This window comes from Podarcis raffonei, chromosome 6 (genome assembly GCF_027172205.1).
Source record: "Podarcis raffonei isolate rPodRaf1 chromosome 6, rPodRaf1.pri, whole genome shotgun sequence".
Lineage (NCBI taxonomy): Eukaryota > Metazoa > Chordata > Lepidosauria > Squamata > Lacertidae > Podarcis > Podarcis raffonei.
In genome coordinates this window covers 79,724,910-79,746,133 of record NC_070607.1, presented here as the reverse complement: position 1 = coordinate 79,746,133, position 21,224 = coordinate 79,724,910, and the positions used below count along the sequence as shown (strand labels likewise).

The following is a 21,224-nucleotide window of genomic DNA, read 5'->3' as shown; positions in this document are numbered from 1 at the left end:
AGTGTGAGAGCATGCATACAAACTAGTTTATTGTATAAAGGCAAAATCTGCATTCATTGCTCTGCCCACTTTTGTCTTTGGCCCTGCCCACCATTTTCATGTGGCCCCTGGAAGGTTGCTTTGATAATCTTCAGCTGATAAGGGCTCCGCACCCCAGGCCACTCTGAGTGGCAGAGGTTTTCCAGGCTCTTGGACAGTTTGCCCACCGATACCAGGTGTGCATCTACAAAAATACAATATACAAGGCAATCCACTAAAACCTGATAAGAAATTAAAGAGATCTTAGGACTATGCTAGTTATCTATGCCCATGTCTTCCCTGCATGACACAACAACACAGATCCAAAATTATTCCCATGTTCGTTTACATTTATTGGTGTTACAGATGTTTAATATAGAATTCTAAGCATACCATTAGGAGACTTCAGGTCTGGTAGAATGTGATTCACAAAGAATTCCGTCAGGTTTACAAGTTCATTGGCTTGTGTTATTCCATGCTAGGATGAAAAAAGTGTGATAAAAGAATCATAAACAATATTAATTGCTGGACTAGTTTATAGAAGCTCCCATTTACACACTAATGAAGTTCGCATGTGAACGATAGCGGGCAATTTCTGTAAGTATTCTGTAAGTATTCATTGGCGTCAAGCATTGGATTGTGAATGGGAGAAGGAACGAATACTCTTATATTCTACTTATAGGATACTAGGTTAGTCTATTTCCGATATCTAATATAGTTATGAAAGGTACAAGTGAAAGGCAAGTTAAACACAATACATTTTATGCCATGTCTTCTAAAATGTAAAAAACACAACTTTGATAGAAACAGCCTATATTGCAAACATAATAATAGTCCTGAAAAAAGCTAATTCTCAATGTGCTCATGATTATTATGTCAAACCCATACTATTTAAGTTTTTATGGTAGAGGTGCTCTAAATCTGTGAAGTAATGTAATCAGTACTTCTAATTTCAATTGTTGGTAAAATGGAAATTATAAAGCTGGGCCCCTGTTCAGAAATTTTATTTTCCATATGTCCCACCTCTTATATTTACATCGAGTGCTGAAGTCCCCAAAATTTTGCCAAGCCTAGAAGAGATTGTTAAACCATAGCAATCCAATCCTTGAACACTTACATTAGCATATTTCCAAGAAGGCATGTGTGGGAATGCAACAAAATTGGAAGCAGTGACTGCAGAGGTTGTTCCCGGGGCAAATACCAAATTTTGCTCATGGGTTGACCTATATATAGAGTAGGTCAATGTTGGGATTCGCAGGATACTGAGTAAGTCTGCAGGCTTCAACAGGCTGATGCAATACTCTGTAAAGTGCTGGGTCAGAGTGACTCAGCAGGAATATGATTGGCTATCACCTGTTTTAAAAGGAAAGCCTGTTCAACAGTAACTGTGGTGGTTGTGCTGTAGTGTGGTGGTGCTGTGGTGGAGAGTATTCGTTTGCCTTAAGGAGCAGGTACTCTGTATGGACTGTTTTTGTAAATACTTGTATATAGCTCACATTAAAAAGACTGCACTGAAAAGAAACCTGGGACTCTGAGCGTTTCTGCTGAAAGCGCCGTGAGGAATTCGCGACAGTCAACCCATGAGCAAAATTTGGTATTTGCCCTGGGAACAACCTCTGCAGTCATCCTATATATTCCAAAGTCCTATACTATTCCAAAGTCAATTTTATATACCTAAAAGTCTGTGGGTCATAAACATGTCTTTACTGTGAAGAATGCTCTTCCACGGAGTGCTTACTATTAAATAATGGTTCTTCTCCCCAAGGAAACGGGTCTGGATGGGTATTCAACTTATAGTGCCCTGTGTTTACAGTCAAATGCAAACAAGTACCTTTTGTGTCTGAGCTTTCGATGCCAAAGACGTTACAAGGTAAATAGCAGCATCTTTATGCTTCCAGTTGACAGATGGATTCTTTGCATACTCTTGCAGCATAGAGTTAACGTAACCAGAAAAGATCCCAGTAACAGGTCCTTCAAAAAACTTGCACAACCCTCTTACAAGATCACAGGCTGCTCTGCGTCTGGTATCAATATCTGCAAGGCAGAGATAAAAACAAGATGCATTATGGGTTATATTAAAACAATGTTTCTTCATTTTGAAGCTCTGCTTGCAAAACGGATAAATTGGATTCACCCTGCTGTGCTTCAGGGACAGAGCAATTTGCTAAAATAGGCTTCTCTATTATTATTCATAAAAATCACGCTAGTGGTATTAAGGAATGCAGAATTACAAAATCTGCCAAAATATTGATTCTCATGAATATAAATGAAAGCAAAAACTGCAGGGCCATAGCATCAAAGCACAAGTAAAATGACATTCAGAAGAATTTTGGGACTATTTAAAGGATAGTTTAGGATCCTATAAAACCTATCCTGACACAGTCAGCAATTTAAGATCACAAGGGGAACAAATGGTTCACTAAAAATGACTGCTCCCTGCAGCATGTGCCCCTTAAAGGCTCAGAAGAAACTCTCAGTCCCAGAGTTCAATGGGTTTTAAATTCCAAGTGTGCACATATATAACTGAGACTTTTGAGTAAGAAGTATGTGAAGCACTCAACCCAAATGCATCTGCTTCTTTGGTACTCCATAGAAACAGACTATACTTTAGAAGAGAGGGTGTGCAAAGCTACAAGAAGAAAATTCTGGCTGGGGTAAAGAAGAACTTCATAGAGAACTGTTTGGAGTAACTCAGGAGTGGAGGCTGAGCTTTCAGTAGGAGAAGGCTGTAGGCACTGGATAAATAAGGTGCAACAACCATTTAATCTGATGTAGTGCTAGCCCTCCTAGTGTTGCAGTAATACACCAGCAACTACTAAAAAGCAAGACAAAAACAAGTAGCCCTTAAAGCAAGCAAATTTGCCTTAAGGCTTGTCAGATGAACCCCCGCCCCCAATAGCCAACAAATGTGCTCATCCATGGAATCACAGGACAAGCGCAAAAAACCCACACCATTACATTTTTGAATCCCAAAGGCCAAAAGTATTTTAACCCTATTACAACTGCATGCCTATTCAAGGGAAGACAATTAATGCATGTACTTATGCACATGTCAACACTTACTGCATCAGTTCTCAAATGCCATTATACACTCAGTATAGAACTGCTTACCAGATCCTTCCAAATCTCTTCTGATATATTCTTCAGAATTATCTTCAAAGGCTTCTTCATCAGCAGCTGCAGAAAAGCAGTCCACAAACATTTAAAGGATCAGCCATGATATACAAACTACATTTATTTTAATATAACATATGCTTGTAAATAAATTTAAATCACCTATTATTGGGCTCTGTTTTATGAAGTTACCATGATCAAGGCAATGGGAGTTCGTGAACCACCAGTATTTTAAATGAGAGTAGTAAATAAAGTTCTCATCTAGAATACTCAGGCCAGGGTCCAAATTACATTGTGGAACTATTTTCATAAAGTCATGCATGGTGTTTACTCCTCCTTTAAATAGCAACCCTGTACCATACTGCACAGCAAATTAGTTTCGAAACAGAGAGATTTCCAGAAGCATAAGCTTATGGTATAGCATTGCTCTTCAAAGGCAAAAAGTAAAAGATTCCATTAGCATGAGATGCTCTTTAGATCCTGATCACAACCAATGTATATCTTTGTATGACAAAATATTAAGGATAGCTTGGCGTAGCTGGCGATTTTAACCGTTGGGCTGCTTCAGACATAAAGCCAAATCTTTAACAAGATTTGAAGCAGCCTCTCCTTAGACATGATGATTCCCTGACTTCTTTCATCATTTGAGGCGAACTACGATTTACCATTTCATCTGAACTGCCAAAATTATAGTTTGTACTTGGCCCAGCAAACTAAGACTGGAAATCAGTTTGAGATACTGAAAGATTCATTTCTGGAGTACAAAAACTTTCTTTGGCATTATGTATGAACCACTTCATGACAGAGACAGGGGGAAATCCGATTAATGTAAAAGCAGTGTACTACACTCAGGTTAAACTGAGCTAGAAGCACTGGTGGAAGAGGAACTCAACTCTTCCAAACTGATGAGTTACTTCAGTCACTCATGATGGGATGGGATACCTGTACCCCTTGGGATACTGCTGGAATCCCAACTCCCATTAGCCTCGCCCAGCGTGACCAATGGTCAGAAATAGTGGGAGTTGCAGTCCAACAACAGCTGGAGTGACAGAAGTTCCCCAACTCTGACGGACATACATATTACATATATATCAAAGGGAAGTGCAGTTCAGAAAATGCCTCTCAAAACCATGCTCTTGAACGCAAATGGCCACAAATACAGCCCATTACTTGGCTACTGTGCCAGTTCTAAAGCCCTCATTGTTAAAAACTCAATTTTTGCTTTCCTGGAAAATTTTAATCAAGATTTTTAAGAAGGGAAATATTTACCTCTAAATTCCATGTTGGGAACAATGACTTTTTCACAAATACTTGTCAGTGTATTCTGGTCTTCAAACAGGTGCTTATAATGGGGCCTCTCACAAACCGAAGCTAGAAACTGGATTGCATTACTTACCAACTGCAGGGGGGAAAACATGAAATGAGCATAATCTGAAGAAGACCTAAAAAGGTTCATTTATTTCAAGCTGGATGGAAAAGAGTCACTTACCAAATCATATTTAACTTCTTGCCCTGTTGTGACTAATAAATTCCAGATTGCTGTGACAAAACGGGGCAGGTAAGGCTGAAATTCTTCATCATATTTTTGGGCGTACAAAGCTGCATTGTCACAAATCTGGGATTTCAAAAGCTCTAGCAGACCAGCTTCCTCTTCATCCTGGCAACAAAAAAGAAGCACCACCAACGTATTTGGAAAATGTAGTCTTCTAGTACCCCTGACATCTGCCAAAGCAGCAAGTAAATGAAAGGAGGGAATTTGGAGGGCAGGATAGTCAGGAGGCTCAGGGGATGAAAACGGGACAATAACACATGCCTAGGGGCATCATCTAGGGGAAAAGTCCCAACTGGGTTCCAAAATCAGCCAAGCAATTCCCCATGTCTTGAAAAAGTAGTTTGTGTTGCCCAAAGCCAAAATCCTAGTCTGGCTGAAGAAATGTTCCCAATCACTAACAGAAAGTGAGGTCAGATTAACTAGATGCTCATCCGAGGGCAGGCACGGTAGCATTTCCCTCTTCTAGAGCCCATTTCTCATTGCCCAGTCATCACATATGGCCATGACAAGAGAATTACCACTATCAACATATGGACCCAGTGCTATGATATGTTATACAAAGGGACACAATTTTTTATTTGAGAAAATCACCATCTACCTTTAATCTTTCCTATACTGGCTTCACAATTTCCCTCCAAGAGAATGGCAAAAATCAGAATTACTTGAGCTACTGCAATTTCAGTGTCCTGTTCAGAACCCAGGAAAGCTTCTTTTTTGCAGCTCAAGTGGAGTGCTGAATCCCCTTTCCCATTACACAGAAATTTTCCAAAAGGTTTTATGCCAGAGAAGAGGAAACTGTGACCCTCCAAATTTTGTTGACTCCATCAAATTCAGCCAGCGTGACCAACAATCAGGGATGATGAGTTTTAGTCTAGCAACTTTTGGAGAGTGACAGCTTCTCTATCCCACTTTTATGTTGCTACTTACATCTGTCTGTAAGAGTTTGTTATCCAAAGTTAGAAGATTATGGAAATTCATCATCCAGGTTTCCATGTTATCTTCAAAAAATTCAGGAAGATCCTACAAAATAGAGAAGTAGATCAGTATCCGTAGTTATTTTTCTATTAGGTAATTGCTTATTTAAGAAGCATAGTTTCCTGTCTATTTTGGCATGTAACCTGCTCAAAGAAATACAGAATCACCACATTACTGTTTTAAAAAAAACCAAGAGAAGGTATGAAACATAATTTTCAACTGCCAAAGGAAATCCAAAGCCCAAGAGACACAAACCAAGTCAATTTCTCTGTAGCTTTTGACACATGCAGCTCATCAACCTTCTCTTCCGTTTTCAATCAGCATAGCATGAGCTGTGTAACAACCAGCTTGCTTTACGGCTTGACAGTGCTTCAAGGCAATGGCACTGCAGCCTATTGTGTCAGATCCGTTTTGCTCACCCAAGGTTCCCAGAATTAAGGGTCATTGTGGACCACATTAGTCTTAGTAACAGATGCATGTAAGCCCTGCTTCTTTATTTACTGGCCTACCATTATGCCTATGAAGAGTAAAAAACAAGAAGCACCCACCTTTCCTTTGACTTAATTAAACTTAAGTAGGTTTATTACCCCTAAATTTGAGAAGTTCTGTCTGTCAACAGCTATCGTTCCCTCTGTTCTTTTGCCTCCTGACACAACCTTTGATCAAATCCAGTCTTACCAGAAATAATCAGCGCTGAATCCAAATCTGAAAAGCCAAGCTTCTTATACTAAAAGGTTACATGCACGTTACTTTAGATTTGTTAAAGCTCTAACAAACAACTTATCCTAGCACACTTATGGAGCACTGACATTTGGCCAGATACTTGCGTTTTTAAACACGCTAGCATCTCCAAAACCCATCAAGAATTTTGGCTAGCAGCACCGAGGTTTTTAATCACGCAGTTATCCATCAGTGAAATTGCTCCTATACAGAAAGTTGCTTGCAGGATCAGAACTATCCACTAGAAGAGCATGTAAAAGATGGCTTACCTGAAAATTTAAACTGTAGAACAGCTTAGCAATCAGAATCAGAGATGAGAAGAGTACTTTCAAAGCACTGACATCATTTGCATGAGTACTACAAAGCTCAATTGTGGCCTGGAAAAGAGCAATTTTAATAGCAATCACCAACAAAATCTATTCAGACACTTGCCAATAATGTTCCACTTCTGTGAAAGCTCACTGATGCCACAAATTCATGCCTCTCATCCAAATTCAACTAAATGCAATTTCTCTTTTCTATTAAAAGCACAGTATATGTACAAAACCAAATAAGCTAAAACATCAATAAAATATAAAGGCAACAAAACAAAAAGGCACAGCCTAAAAAAGAGAGGTCTGAACACCAGTAGCATTGTTTTAATAAAAACATCTTAATTTAGCATCAATTATTGCAGTTATTAATAAACAGCTTATTATAGGGTGCTAACACATAGACAAAGTAAGCATGGAAGATTTTAATTCAAACTTTATCTTCTTCACCTTATATATCTGACTATCGCAGCAGCTAGGACAGAAGTAGGAACTTCATAATAGTCAACATAAAATGCTTTATGTTGGCTGTGAAGTTAAAAAAAAATACATTACACAGAAGGTATATAAATCAATTCCATATTTCAAATACAACACTGTACCTTAAAGAGATTTGTCAAGGGAAGTGCGAAAGCATCAAGAACTAGTTTGATCTCTGTCCACAGTTCATTTGATTTAAACTCATGACGATACCTGACAAATGAAGGAAAACCAGAGCTATTTAATTTGTGTGATCATTTTCTATGAATTTGAAAACTAGAGCCAAGTAAAAGAAAGAAGTTGAAAGGCATTATTGCTAGAACAGAGTGCTTTTACTTTCAAAACAGAACTTGGAAATTCATGGCCCTCACTCACTACCTTTTGAATAAAGAATGTGCTGTACGAAGAACTCCATTAATAACATGGAAGTCTCCACTCTGAAAGCGATTCACCATCTCCGTCAGCAGATCAGGCCATTTCTGAGGGAAGTCTTCTCTACCAATTATGCTGATAGCATCACTTAACTAGGACAGAGAGAGACAGAAACATTATGCAGGTATTTGCATGGAGATAAACAACCACCTTACAGTAAACTCAAGACAGGCTTTCTACATGTTATGTATGCAACTGCCAGTGACAAAAGCAGGTGCATGTGTACCTCCCTGATCCTCTCTGCAATATCTAGCAGGTCTTATTCATGACACCACAACTACTTTTTCCCCTTCCCCACCCCACTGTCAATGGCAGCATGATGGGACAGTGGACCATGTGAAATCATGACAGTGGTACAGGATACTATGGAGGGGGAATTGCATGTACAGATACCATTTTCAGTGGCAGACTCACATTCGGTGTCCTGGCTCATTTTGCCTTATGAATATGCCACTTTTACCCTAAGGATGGTATCCAACTAAATAGATCCACTAGGGCAAGGACTTTTGGCTGTGCAAATGAATTTCTTCTTCTCTTCTCCATGACCCCCGCAACCCTTCAAATCTTTTATGGGGGTTCCCTTGACCATCTACAGCAAACTGGGGAGGTGCATGGGGGGGCAAGGAGAGAGAAGTTTCAGCACTCAAGCAGAAATTATTGCACTAGTGGGCCTATTTAGTTTTCCCCACTCACCCTGGATATCAAACTAGAACAAGACACCTACCTCTAGTGGCCAAGCTAACGCTTGACTGGCACCCGGTTAGCGGTTCACACCCAATTCATGTAGGTTTAAATGCCGCAGCTCAAGTAAGAAGCATTAAACGGTCTATGAAACAGGCCCAAAAATATGCAGAATTCTTCCAGAGGAATATCTCCGAACCCCTTATTGTTTCAGTGGCGGAGTTGTCTGAACCAAATAGGATATTGGAGTGGTTCTCCCACCTCTCTGTAGATTTAACTAGCTTCTTTACGATGCCGACTCACCTGGTTAACCGAGATCAACCCAGGTTCGGTGCACCTTGGTTTGATTCCAAATGTAAGCAAGCTAGACTCTCTCTCTGTTGTATCTACAACAGATATAAATCTTCTGGAGCTGAAACTCTTCCCCCAGAATACTTGCAGGCCAAAATTGCTTACAAACAGGCACAGAAGTCAGCCAAGCATGAATGGCAGCTAAGACGTTGGCAAGCGCTGATTGCTGCCTCTAAGCTTCGCAGCTCTCGTGGTTTTTGGAATTTAATCAACAAAAGATCGAGGAAATACCCATTGACGGTTATACCAGCCCCGACATGGGAACAATTTCTAAGAAAATATTTCTCCCAGACAGTTATCTCTAACTTTCATTCTGATACTCTTTCATGTCACTTGCCCATATGGCCAGATACTGACCCGGAGGAAATAGTTGATTTAATTGCTAAACTGAAAACTGATAAAGCCCCAGGGCCCGATCTGATCCCGGCGGAAGCTATTAAACAACACCCAGCATGGTGGGCCAAAATTCTTGCAAAAATCTTTGATGCAATTAATGCCACGGGCCAAATACCTAGATCATGGAAGGAGTCCATCATAATTCCTATATATAAAAAAGGACCACCAGAGGACCCAGGAAACTATCGTAATATCAGTTTATTATCAATCATCGGAAAAATCTATACTCGCTTCCTGCTAACCAGACTAACCCAATGGGCCGAAGATTCCAATCTGATAGGCCATGAACAGGCCGGGTTTAGACCAAATCGTGCTTCTATCGACCATGCAATAATTCTATATCATTTGGCGCGGAAGTATTCTTCCCCCACTCATGGTCTTCTATGTGCCGCTTTTATAGACCTGAAGGCGGCTTTTGACAGTATCTCTAGAGAGCTGCTATGGGAAAAATTGGCAAAGTGGGGCATAGATAAAAGGCTGTTGTGGCTTATGATCAAATTACATGAAGGGACGGCCGCTAGGGTGAGGTTAACACCTGAGGGCGATCTCACAAACTCTGTACCAATAAATAAGGGGGTACGACAAGGGTGCATCCTTGCCCCCTATCTCTTTAACCTCTATATTAGTGACATGAGAACTCCCCTAGTTGAGGCCCAAACCACCATTCATGCACCCAGGCTTGCAGACTATCGCTGCCCCTTACTATTGTACGCTGACGATGCGGTGATCCTCTCATATTCAAGAATCGGTTTGAGGAGGGCCTTAAAGATCTTCGCGTTATATTGCCAAACAAATTTACTTACTATTAACCATTCCAAATCTAAAGTCCTAATTTTTTCCAGGAGTCGTAAATTGTATAGGTGGGAACTCGAGGAGAAGCCAATTGAACAAGTCTACAAATTTCAATATCTAGGAATTTACTTCCAGCATCATATGGGATGGAAAGCGCATATCACATACTTACAAAATAAGGGCAAAGCCCTTATCTACGCTCTATTACGCTTTTTCTTTACAGAGGGGGCTATGCATGTTCCATTGGCCTTAAAAGTTTATAGTGCAAAAGTGGTTGCAACTATGGCCTATGCGGTCCCTTTATGGGGCGCTTTTGTAAACCTCATGCCTCTGGTGACATTGCAAAATATTTTTCTCAGACGCCTTTTGAAACTGCCCTCCTGTGTAAGCAATTTGGCTATTCGCTTAGAACTTAAGACCCCCTCCTTAGAGATCCTGATGTGGAGACATGCCTTTAATTACTGGCTGTCCCTTTGGCATAAATTGCCCAATTACCATCTTATTCAGTGCCTTTGGAGAGATGAATTTACCAGCCCATGGGCAACAAAAATCCATTCCAAACTGTTGTCTTATGGAATCTCGCCTTCCGATATACTAAATTTAGATCTAATTACAGCAAAAAAGGTCATCAAACAAAGATTGGAGGAGGTTGATTTGCAACAAAACCTTACTACAGGTGGAGGTACATGTTCCCCGATAAATCAGGGCATTACATTTATGTCCCAGATACCTCGATATCTGTCTACCTTATCGGTTGCGTCGCACAGATTCGCTTTTGTTAGAGCCAGATTTAATGTGTTCCCCTCAAATGTGCTGAGCAATAGATTTTCTAACGGTAAAACCTCTGTTTTATGCGCATGTGACAACAAATCAATAGAATCCCTTTATCATATCTTGTTTAATTGTCCTTTATATATTGTTCCCCGATCAAGGATTCTGAGTTCAATCATTTTGGAAACTGTTGCTAAACCACCTGAATTACATCTAGCCTATCTACTCCAGGACATTGACTCTTATAGAACATTACAGGTTGCCAGATTCCTGAATTAAGTTCTTTCATGTAAAAGACTTCATGGAATGCTGCATGACTATTAAAAATCTAGTAAACTCTATCCACCATCTTTATATTCAAGGCCACAATATGGTACATCTAGAGATTGTATGTAACGTGAAGGAGATTATGCGTTGAAATATTTTAGTTGATATTTTAGAATGTAAAATGCTATTTTATTTATTGATTGGTTTTACCTTGTGGGCTTATAGCCGAATAAAGTATTATCTAATCTAATCTAATCTAATCTAATCTAATCTAATCTAATCTATCTATCTATCTATCTATCTATCTATCTATCTATCTATTGCACTAGTGGGCCTATTTAGTTTTCCCCACTCACCCTGGATATCAAACTAGAACAAGACACTGCATATGGGAAATTCAGCTGGCATACTGGGGTAGTTTCACACACTGCCTAATTATTTCGTGGCTTTTAAAATCTGTCCAAATGTTCTCACAGGATTCCCTCCCATGGCTTCAATGGCACACCTGTAATCACATGTTTTATCTTCACCAGATCAGCTACGTTTGCTAAAATTAAGAAGCGAAAAACCCAATACTTCTGAAATGTTAATGCAGGTTTCATCTTATTTCCAATAAAAAACTTAATAGCAGCTTCCCTTCTTTGCATATAAGATACATATAATATGAATAGTAGGAATACATATTAATAATACCAATACAAATCGGAGCAAACTTATCCTTCAGATTTCACACTTCCCTGAATTTTGTAATACAATTCTCAACTCAAAACAACATACCAAAATGCACAAAAATCACTTATTTTAGGGTAAGATATTTAAAAACCAATTTTCATACTGATTTTTTTTCAGGTTATAGACAGACTTGTGAACCAACATGTGTGAAATTGACACAAACCAGAAACAAAGCAACTCATCCGCCCTTAGATGTATCTATTGCTTCTCACTTTAAAACAAAATTTCATATATTAACACAATCAGTTTCCCAGCACAAAACAATTCCCTGTTGAAATAAGCAGAATTCTGTTTTTTTCTTCACTGTCACCTCACCTGTTTTTGTTTTTGTTTTAATTTTTATTTATTCATTTTTTATTACCAGACAATGACAAAAAAGAGAAAATAAGATAACATTCACATATCAAAAACAAAAAAGATCATCAACCAAATCACAACCCCCAAACCAACCAGCACACAAACATTACAACAATTAACAATTGACTTCCCTCCATCTCGGTTTTGGGTTATATGTATATTAAATCCAATCTGCAGTTTTTCATTATAAAATATCTACGCGTCGCAAGAGTTATATTACACCTACTGTGATTTTTATATCTCTAGAATTTGTTTCTATATATATGTATGTTTTTTTTCTTCACTGTCACCTCACCTGTTTTTGAATTTGTTCTGGACTGCTAAGCATTAGATGTACTATGTTGGCTTTGATGGCTATCCTGTCGGCTTCACATATTTTGTTTGGTTCATCTTCAATCTAGGAAAAAAATGTTAGTTGAGCTAGTATCATAACATCTTGAGATACTTGCATTTTTACAGCAAGTGCATTGGCTAAGTTGTAAGCTTTCAGGAAAAAGCAAACGCTACACATTTATTCTGAAACATGTTGGGCCCAGGAAATATTTTCCTGTGCATACCGCCAATCAGACAGACAATAGACCACAACCAGTTGCATCACAACAGCTCAGCTGTAAACACTACATACTGGCATGTGAATGCATCAGGCGAGATGGGTGGAATTTGCTGACACCAGGAAGCAGAGTTCCATTTCGTGCTCTGTTTCCACTTCCATCTGAAATAAACTGGTCACCGCATCAGTGTTCTCCATCATCCAACTAAACAGCAACTGCAGGGGTTGCCATGGTGTAGCATCCACTGCCGGCTTATAGCCTCCCCACTCCACCCCCGCTGCTTCAGTTATCACCTTCACAGGTTTCAAATGCTCCATGCGAAAGGAGCTACCTTCCCAATTCCTGATTCTGTGCCAATAACTGCAGCTGTAAAATGATACTTTTCCAAATTTATGATTTAACTATTTATATGACGTTCTTTTTCAACGTTTTAAACCCATTGATGAGAAAGCACCTGAAAAGTAACTGAGTACAAGCCCTTAAAGCAGATTCTGGAACATCCTCAAAATAATAAATATTAACCTCAAAGTGGACCATTTGATTCAGTTGTGATTAAGTGACCTAATTTCCTGTTGCAATGAATTAGTATCAATAGTTGGAAGATCTGAAGCAGATACAGTTCAAAGTCATAAAAATTAAAACACCAATTCTAATGAAAGTAACCAAATCAGAAAAGGGTAACATGGTAGGAAGTATAATAAATTCATTCAACAGTTCACCAGTGAGAACTATTTCTCATCTATCAAGATCACTGTACTGTCTCAAAAATCCTGACTGTGAGAGAGAAAAAATTCTTCTTTTTCTTTCCTCTACTTCTCATTTTTCTTTCCACAGCTCATTTGCAGAAAATAGTAACAACAAGGCATTTGTAATGTTTTCTGCAAAAGCCAAGTTCAAGCACCACCATCCATACCTTTCTCAAGTCATTTGTAGGTGCCACAGAACTTGGGGACGGGAGGAGACAATGAAGGACACCAATAAAGGATTGGCTAGTGAAGCAAGTCCAAATGTGTGAATCCTTGCAACTAGCAAAGCAACCAAAGAAACTGTTAACCTGGGATTTCAGATACAAAATCACTATTCCCTTCAGTAAATAAGTGTACTAATAGTATGTTGTTCTGGAAAAATAGATACCTGTTTCTAAAGGTAGCTTTATGGGTAAAAGGTAAAGGTACCCCCGACCATTAAGTCCAGTTGCGGACAACTCTGGAGTTGCGATGCTCATCTCACTCTATAGGCCGAGGGAGCCGGCGTACAGCTTCCGGGTCATGTGGCCAGCATGACTAAGCCGGTTCTGGCGAACCAGAGCAGCGCGTGGAAACTGTGTTTACCTTCCCGTTGGAGCGGTACCCATTTATCTACTTGCACTTGACGTGCTTTCAAACTGCTATGTGGGGAGCTGGGACCGAACAACGGGTGGGGATTTGAACCACCAACCTTCTGATCGGCAAGCCCTAGGCTCTGTGGTTTAGACCACAGCACCACCCACTTCCCTGGTATTCCCTTCAGTAGCTTACCACAATACCAAATCTGATGTCTATAATCATCCTGCAACATCTTAGTTCGCAAGTGTTCCCATTACTTTATTCATAGCCACTTACTTTACAAGGAAACACACTATCATAGTACAATTGTAATAAACAAAATACCTACAATTCTCCAGTTCCTTTTAATGTAATTCTTGAATGTGACAGAGGCACAGACTTTGATGACATTATCTTGGGACTTCTCCAGTAGAGTTAAAAGTAGCAGTGGGTAATTCTGGTTTCCTTCAACCGACTCAAGGAATTTTTCCGCTATAAAACATTTAAATATAATGAATTTAGCAAAAAGGTTAGCTATTCCACAGTCTAAACTCCAAACATTTAACACCATTTAATACAATACCAAGCTGGTGTTTAGCATGATACAGTGAAGAAAAGGCTATTAAGGGAAGGTATCCTACTAAGCCACACTTAGGGTAGATCCACTGAAATCAATTTACTTTATTCACAACCAGCTTGTTCAATACCGTTACTGTTACTAGACCTACACAGAGTATGATTTAGTTGGATATCGCCTAATATTTCTATGACAGTACTTGCAACCCCACAATTATTAAACAGCTGCAATATGGCAACTGCAAATCATTTTAGATGCAGATCAGGAAGCTGCTCTTAAATTCTGTATCTTCACAATTTCTGAAAAGGTAGCCCAGTTTGGACTGTCATCTTAACCTAAATGTTATGACTGTGAATAACAAAGAGACAAAAAATATTAAGCCTCTCCCCTTCATTTTACTGAAAAACTTTGGTTCATATAGTATTTTGAAGTTTTTCCAGAAATGCAGAGTGCACAGTAAGAATTAGTACTGGAAGACCCAATTTAAATGATGGGAAGTAATTTAATGAAATAGTTACATATTTTGTAAAATTTAACAGTTGAACACCAATATTATACACATTTACTTCTTTATATTTTGCAGTGTTAATAAACTGTTTTGGATACAAAGAACCACATAACTAGTTCCACACAGCCAACAGATGTTTAGACTTAATGTTTCTTGTACAGAAGCTCTCCATGCTGCATGACAAGCCTGTTGTGAGAGCAGTTTCATAAGCTGTGTGAGATTTGGCCTGAGGGTCTGCTGTTAAAAGCGGGAGGGGGAGTCAACAATTTTACTAGGCAAAAACAGCACCTCCAGTAGTGACTCTTTCTAAGAGGTCAGCACAGTGTGGACCTGACCTTCAATGCAATTCAACAAATATTTATTCAGAAGCAAATCCCAGTATATTCAATGGGGCTTACTCACATATAAGCATGCATAGATCGCTAATTTATCTGAAATTAATAGAGATGTACAAAATACACATTTGCCCCTCCTCTAGTCTTTTTGAAATTAGTTTGATTTTTCTTGAGATTTCCACAGTTACTTTGCCTAAGCAGGACCCCCTGAATTCACATTTACTATCCTGAGTGAGACTGTGGCTATAATCAAGATAAGTAAGGCATGCCTAATGAAGCTGAAGGGACGTGAAGTGCTTAAACAGTTCGCTTCAACTTCAAATCTGATTTCAGATTTCAATGCAACCTACTCTCTTTGCATCATGCCCAATCACCTCAAAGGCAGATTTCAGAATGGAACCATGGACAGTTAATATGACTCAGAAAGTATCCACTGATCCGTCGTGCAGTTTTGATCGCAGCAAGATTAAAGCCAACTTGCATTTAATAATCAGTAACTTGACTGCAATTCAAAAAGCATACAGATGGACCTTCTAACTTTTTAAAAAAAGAATGTATGTCCAACTGTCACATGAGGTTTCCAGGGTTCAGCCATCCCACCCACACAACTGATCTGCATTTAAAGTGACAGAAAGTAAAAAGAGGTCTCATTTTGACACATACTGATTTCAGTCAGCCTGCTCCTTCAGATAAGAACATATTGAAAAAAATCAAGCAGTTTTCTTTTTCATTAATGAATGTTGTTCCAACAGTTTGAAAAACCATGTTCTGGGCCATTACCATTGATTCTGAAAAACCCAAAAAATGACTAAACAGATCTTATAATGTTTGGGGTCAAACTATCACTAGACACCATTCAATGCAGGCTCAAATTTCATATTTTTAAACTGTTTACCAGGACGCCTTATGGCAGGATCAGGATCAAGTGTCTTCTTTAAGTATTCTGTCAAAGTCTGCAAATTGGCATCACTCAGTTCCATAACTGCAGAACCTAAAAATTTAACAAAAATTTCTATAAAAATCAGAAACAAGAACAAGAGTCAGAAGCAAAGTTTCTGTATATTGCTACATGTTTTTGAACCACCTGTTATACTTGTTTCCATTGCCTTCTGAAAAATCTCTCTGGAAAGTCAAGGAACCCTTGGGAACAACCGCTAGAAGAAAAAACCCTAAAGGCATGTATGAAAACCTCTAGGTGCACACATGCAGTTTGAGAGCCAGTGTGGTGTAGTGGTTAAGAGCAGTAGACTCATAATCTGGTGAACCAGGTTCGCTTCCCCGCTCCTCCACATGCAGCTGCTGGGTGACTTTGGGCTAGCCACACTTCTTTGAAGTCTCTCAGCCCCACTTACCTCACAAAGTGTTTGTTGTGGGGGAGGAAGGGAAAGGAGAATGTTAGCCGCTTTGAGACTCCTTAGGGTAATGATAAAGCAGGATATCAAATCCAAACTCCTCCTCTTCTTTAGTTTTAGATAAGTTACATACAACATACTTGACCATCACACAAAATCAGGAACCAAAGTGATCATTCACACACATGTACACACAGACAACTGATTATAATACTGAGAGGCTTCTGGAAACAACAAGAATTTCCTCTCCTGCGCAACTGGGCAACAGAAAGGTCACTATACTCTCATTCCTCTTCTGAAACTCTGGAACTGAAATTCTAGGCTGATCACTGATCTACTGAGAGCCATGGGACCAAGAATAAACAGTTCAGCAAAGAGGAGGGCACATCATGTGTGAATGTATGGATCTGATGGATAATGCAAGAAATGATGACCATGGCTAACTCAATACATGGCCTGTTAGAGGCATGAGGCAGTTAATCAGGCAACCAAGGGTGACCTTCCAGCGTCTCTTCCACAGATCACGCTTCTTGGTTTACTGACAAGCTTGAACACTAGTGGTAAAAAACACAGAATTTTCCATATGGTGCAGGGGCTGTTAGACTCCACTCACTGTAACAGTTAAATTTTGCTGAAAAAGCTACTAAGGTACTGTCCAACTGGGGCATAATCAGATACTGCCTATAGTAAGTAAAGGTAAAGGGACCCCTGACCATTAGGTCCAGTCGTGACCGACTCTGGGGTTGCGGCGCTCATCTCACTTTATTGGCCGAGGGAGCCGGCATACAGCTTCCGGGTCATGTGGCCAGTATGACTAAGCCGCTTCTGGCAAACCACAGCAGCACATGGAAACACCGTTTACCTATAGAGGAAGTGTCAAAAGCATCCACTTGTTGCAGTTGCATGGCTCACATTTGAGCTAGTTTGCACACAGGTTGTTTGATACTGTGAAGGCCATGATGTGTGTTTTCACCCCAGACCCATAACGACAGATGAAAACTTCTAGCTATAATTACAAACATTTTCCTGGAGAAGGTCCACCCACTGCTTAAGAAACCATTGCTGTATGAGGAGGCTCCAGCCGCTGTTAACCCAGTTTCACTGCTACAAAATGCTACTGCACATTTCCTAAATAATACTGGGAGATATGAACATATTCTATTTCATACCATTTACCAGTATGTCGATTACCTGTGCTGTGAGTTCAGGAAGTGGCCATTATTCTTTCTCAACTCCTAATTTGCAATGTGGAAATAATATGCCATGCAAAATTACCACAAACGTTTATGGAAATCCTTTGAAATGTAACATTCCATGCAAGCACCTAAGAATCACCTCTGAACACGTACAGAGTGGCTTTCCCTCGCCACTGAACACCCGCAAGTCTCTTCCAAATCAGGTTAGTAAACACCCTATTTCCGCATAAGCCTGAGACCCATCACATCTTTCTAGAGCTACCAGCAGCGTAGCTACTGACATGCATGCTTACTCTGAAGTCAGCCCAGCTCTATTCAGTGGGGCTCATGCCCAGGAAAAGTACGCACAGGATTGCAGCCTAAGCCTTGCTTGGCACCCGCTCACTACACTCAGGGAACCAGGAGCTACAAATCCCGCTCCCTCCGCAGCATGGGGCAGTCCCGTGGCCTCGGGGCTGAGTCTGCGAGGAGAGAGGCTTGGCCTTAATACCACGAAGGGGGAAATCGCAACGGAGAGACAGTGATTGAAAGTATATTCGGATCACACCACCTCGTTATTTCGCCCACCGGAGTGGCAGCCGCGGTGGCCAATCAACAGGGCGCTTTCGTCACGGGCTAGGCTCAAGGGCCAACGGGGGGCGCGCGCAGCCCCGAAGGGGCGGGCCGAGGCAGACGCAGCATGCTCAGGTGCGCCCCCTCCCTCGGCTGGGCCCACAAGCCGAGAGCCACCCGAGGGCCGGGGAAGGCGGACCGCGGCCGCCTCCCTTCGGGGCTCCGCCGTCTCCCCCCTGCCCGACTCAGGGCTCCGGACCCCCGCCGCTCAGGCGCCCGGCCTCACCTGACGGGACCCCTTGAGAGAGCACGACTAGCAGCGACGGCGGCGACAGCAACTCCTCCGCTTCACATTCAAACCTCGGCGAGAGGGCGCGGCGGCGACGTAGTGACCGAATTACGCAGGGCGCCGAGCGGCCTCTTCCCCTCTCCCCCCGCCGAGCACCAATCAGCGGCCGCCTTCTCGAAAGGCCCCAGCCAATCCCGAGCGCGAGCCTCCCCAGTCCGGGCGAGCCAATGGGCTTCGCCCTGCTCAGCGGTTTCCCACAAGGCAACGCGGCTTGGCTCAAGCCTGGCCCGGGAGGGTGAGAGCAGAAGGGCGGCGGCGCGCCCGGAAGCTGGATGACGGCGTTGCTGCTGCTGTCCTTTGGCTTCGTTCTGCCGGTGCGCATCGGTCCACCCAGGCTGACCCAGGGGTGGGTGGAAGGCAGAGCGGGACGTACGGGGACACCTTGTAAAGGTTTATGATGATGTCGTCATCACATTTTGAACTTCTGCCCCTGCTCTGTACATGAATAGGGAAGCTTTTAAATGTTTTTATATATAAAACCCAGTCAGGTGGTCGGAGTACAAATAAACTAATATTATTATTTGTGTACCTTCGGCCAGGGTTGCCACCTGTCCTGTATAATACAGGATTGTCCCGCATTTCAGTATAAAAAGCGACGTCCTGTATTGATACAGTTTTGTCCTATATTTCAGGTCTTCTCTCTGCCAAGTTAGGGATCATCTCGCAACTGCATGTGTTTGAAAGGATGTGTGAAAAAGGTCATGTATTTAAGCTCTGCGTAGACAGATTTACAAGCACAGACAGATTTACAAGTTCATGTATGTGCGGGGGTGGGGGTGGGTTATGTGTGTGACAGATTCCAGATTCCTGTTAGGCTGCAATAGATGGTAATGGATTGCTTTGAAGTCACTTCAGTACCAGATCTTTTTTTAAAAAAAAAATGCCCTCAACCGCCCTCCCTGTACGTTGCCAGAATAAAGTTGGCAACTCTGCTTCAGACACACACATAATAGGAGCTTTTGAACGTGGATGAGGAAAGGAGATAAGTAGGAGGCTGTCGTGGGAGCGCACACGATTGACCATGACATCTAGCTCGTGTTTCCATCTGTGCTAGAAAGGCTTTGCCGGCTGCTGAGCGTAACTGGTATAGCACCTTCCACCCTTTCCATAGGGACCCCTCCATTCAATGCACATGATTTCTGCTCATGATGCTATTGCGCCAGTTATATGCAATCCCACTTTCAATACTTGTTGTGACAGCAGAAGTTTTGGGGTAGTCATACTGCTTCGTTTCTAGTCCCTGCATATCCTGCTGAAATAATGTAACTTCATCCTGTAAATGTGTTGCATTTTTTATTTTTTATTTTTTGGTCCCACGTTAGTTGCCCTGGAGCCCCTCTGGACAGCAGTAATGTGGTAGTATTGGGGAAACATCACAGAGTAACTAATAAAGCAGAATAAATCCACCACTAAGGCATTATTATCATTATTAGCAGTATACACCTGCAGGAAAACACCAGACCAGGATGGGCTTTTCTTTACAATGAAGCTTTCAGAAAGCTGCAATAAAGCTTTCAGAACTAGGACAATTGTACACCATATGCTGGCCCTGGGTGGCTACTGGGTACTAGCAAAGCAAAATATTCACTATGCTTATATTCTATTCTCTTGGAAAGCTCCGAGTGCTTTATATGGATGGGGCAAACAGGGTTCTGCTAAGATACTGCTCATGTGCACACACAACAGCTTAACTTCAACAAGGCTGCAGGCGTCACATGCTCACTTTGCAGTGCTGTAGTCAGCAGACACACTGAAAACAGGACTGAAATATTTAACTTCCGGCTACCTGCTGCACATTGCTACAAATTTTATACATACAAAAAGGGCAGATGAACATGACATGTAGTTGCATGCAACTATTGGCCCTGGTTTATATTTATTTATTTATTCATTCATTCATTCATTTGAGATATATATATTTAAAAACTACAGCAGCAGAGGTTGCAATCTTCCTTGGAAGAGCAGCAGCAGGGGACTGGATGGTTCTGAAAATCACAGCTACTTTTTCTCTTGAAAAGGAAAAAGATGGTAGAACTGGTGCATTTCTGTCCAAGGGCAAAACAGTTTACAATAAAATTATGTAAACGTAATTGTACATGTTTATACCAGGGGTATCCCTTTACAGCATCTTCCAGATGTTGTTGAACTCCAACTCCCACCAGCCCCAGCCACCACTGGGGACATTAGGGGAGTCTGACACACTGCAAAGTGCTGGATAAGTAGATCCTTGTGTTGCAACTACTGACACCACACATAGGGAAGATCCTTGAATAGAAATCATTGCTATGAACGTATCATTCTTGACTGGATTGGGTGACGCATAGCAAGCTGTTCCATCGATCTGCCGGTATTGGAACACACTTTGGCTGGTTCCAGACAAGGTGTTTATTGTGGAATGAGTGGTGTCTCATTCACTCAAAATTTTACAAGGGGAAGTGGACCAGACGGTATCAGGCATGTTATACCTGTGTTTTCCTCTATAGTATCACCCCATCCGACTGGATACAAATAGTTGATGTAAGCTTGAAATCATTACATTTGAAAAATAAAG

The 21,224-nt window shown here is 41.1% G+C and overlaps 1 protein-coding gene across 2 annotated transcripts in view; it reads right to left on the bottom strand.

Moving 5' to 3' along the window:
• The window catches only part of CSE1L (chromosome segregation 1 like), a 29,167-nt gene extending 10,420 nt beyond the window's left edge, over positions 1–18,747 (bottom strand). The window contains exons 1-13 of one of the 2 annotated variants that reach the window (XM_053394205.1): positions 18,611–18,747; positions 16,120–16,215; positions 14,154–14,296; positions 12,245–12,346; positions 7,549–7,694; positions 7,293–7,383; positions 6,649–6,756; positions 5,612–5,704; positions 4,622–4,789; positions 4,402–4,531; positions 3,130–3,195; positions 1,850–2,052; positions 412–496 (exon numbers count right to left, since the gene is read on the bottom strand). In XM_053394205.1, coding sequence (XP_053250180.1) covers positions 412–496; positions 1,850–2,052; positions 3,130–3,195; positions 4,402–4,531; positions 4,622–4,789; positions 5,612–5,704; positions 6,649–6,756; positions 7,293–7,383; positions 7,549–7,694; positions 12,245–12,346; positions 14,154–14,296; positions 16,120–16,204 — 1,420 coding nt within the window. In that variant the 5' untranslated portion in view covers positions 16,205–16,215; positions 18,611–18,747. Of the gene's footprint in view, positions 1–411; positions 497–1,849; positions 2,053–3,129; positions 3,196–4,401; positions 4,532–4,621; positions 4,790–5,611; positions 5,705–6,648; positions 6,757–7,292; positions 7,384–7,548; positions 7,695–12,244; positions 12,347–14,153; positions 14,297–16,119; positions 16,216–18,322; positions 18,346–18,610 lie in introns of those variants that run through there. The other variant, XM_053394206.1, reaches the window with a different exon arrangement.
• Positions 18,748–21,224: the final 2,477 nt, after the last annotated feature.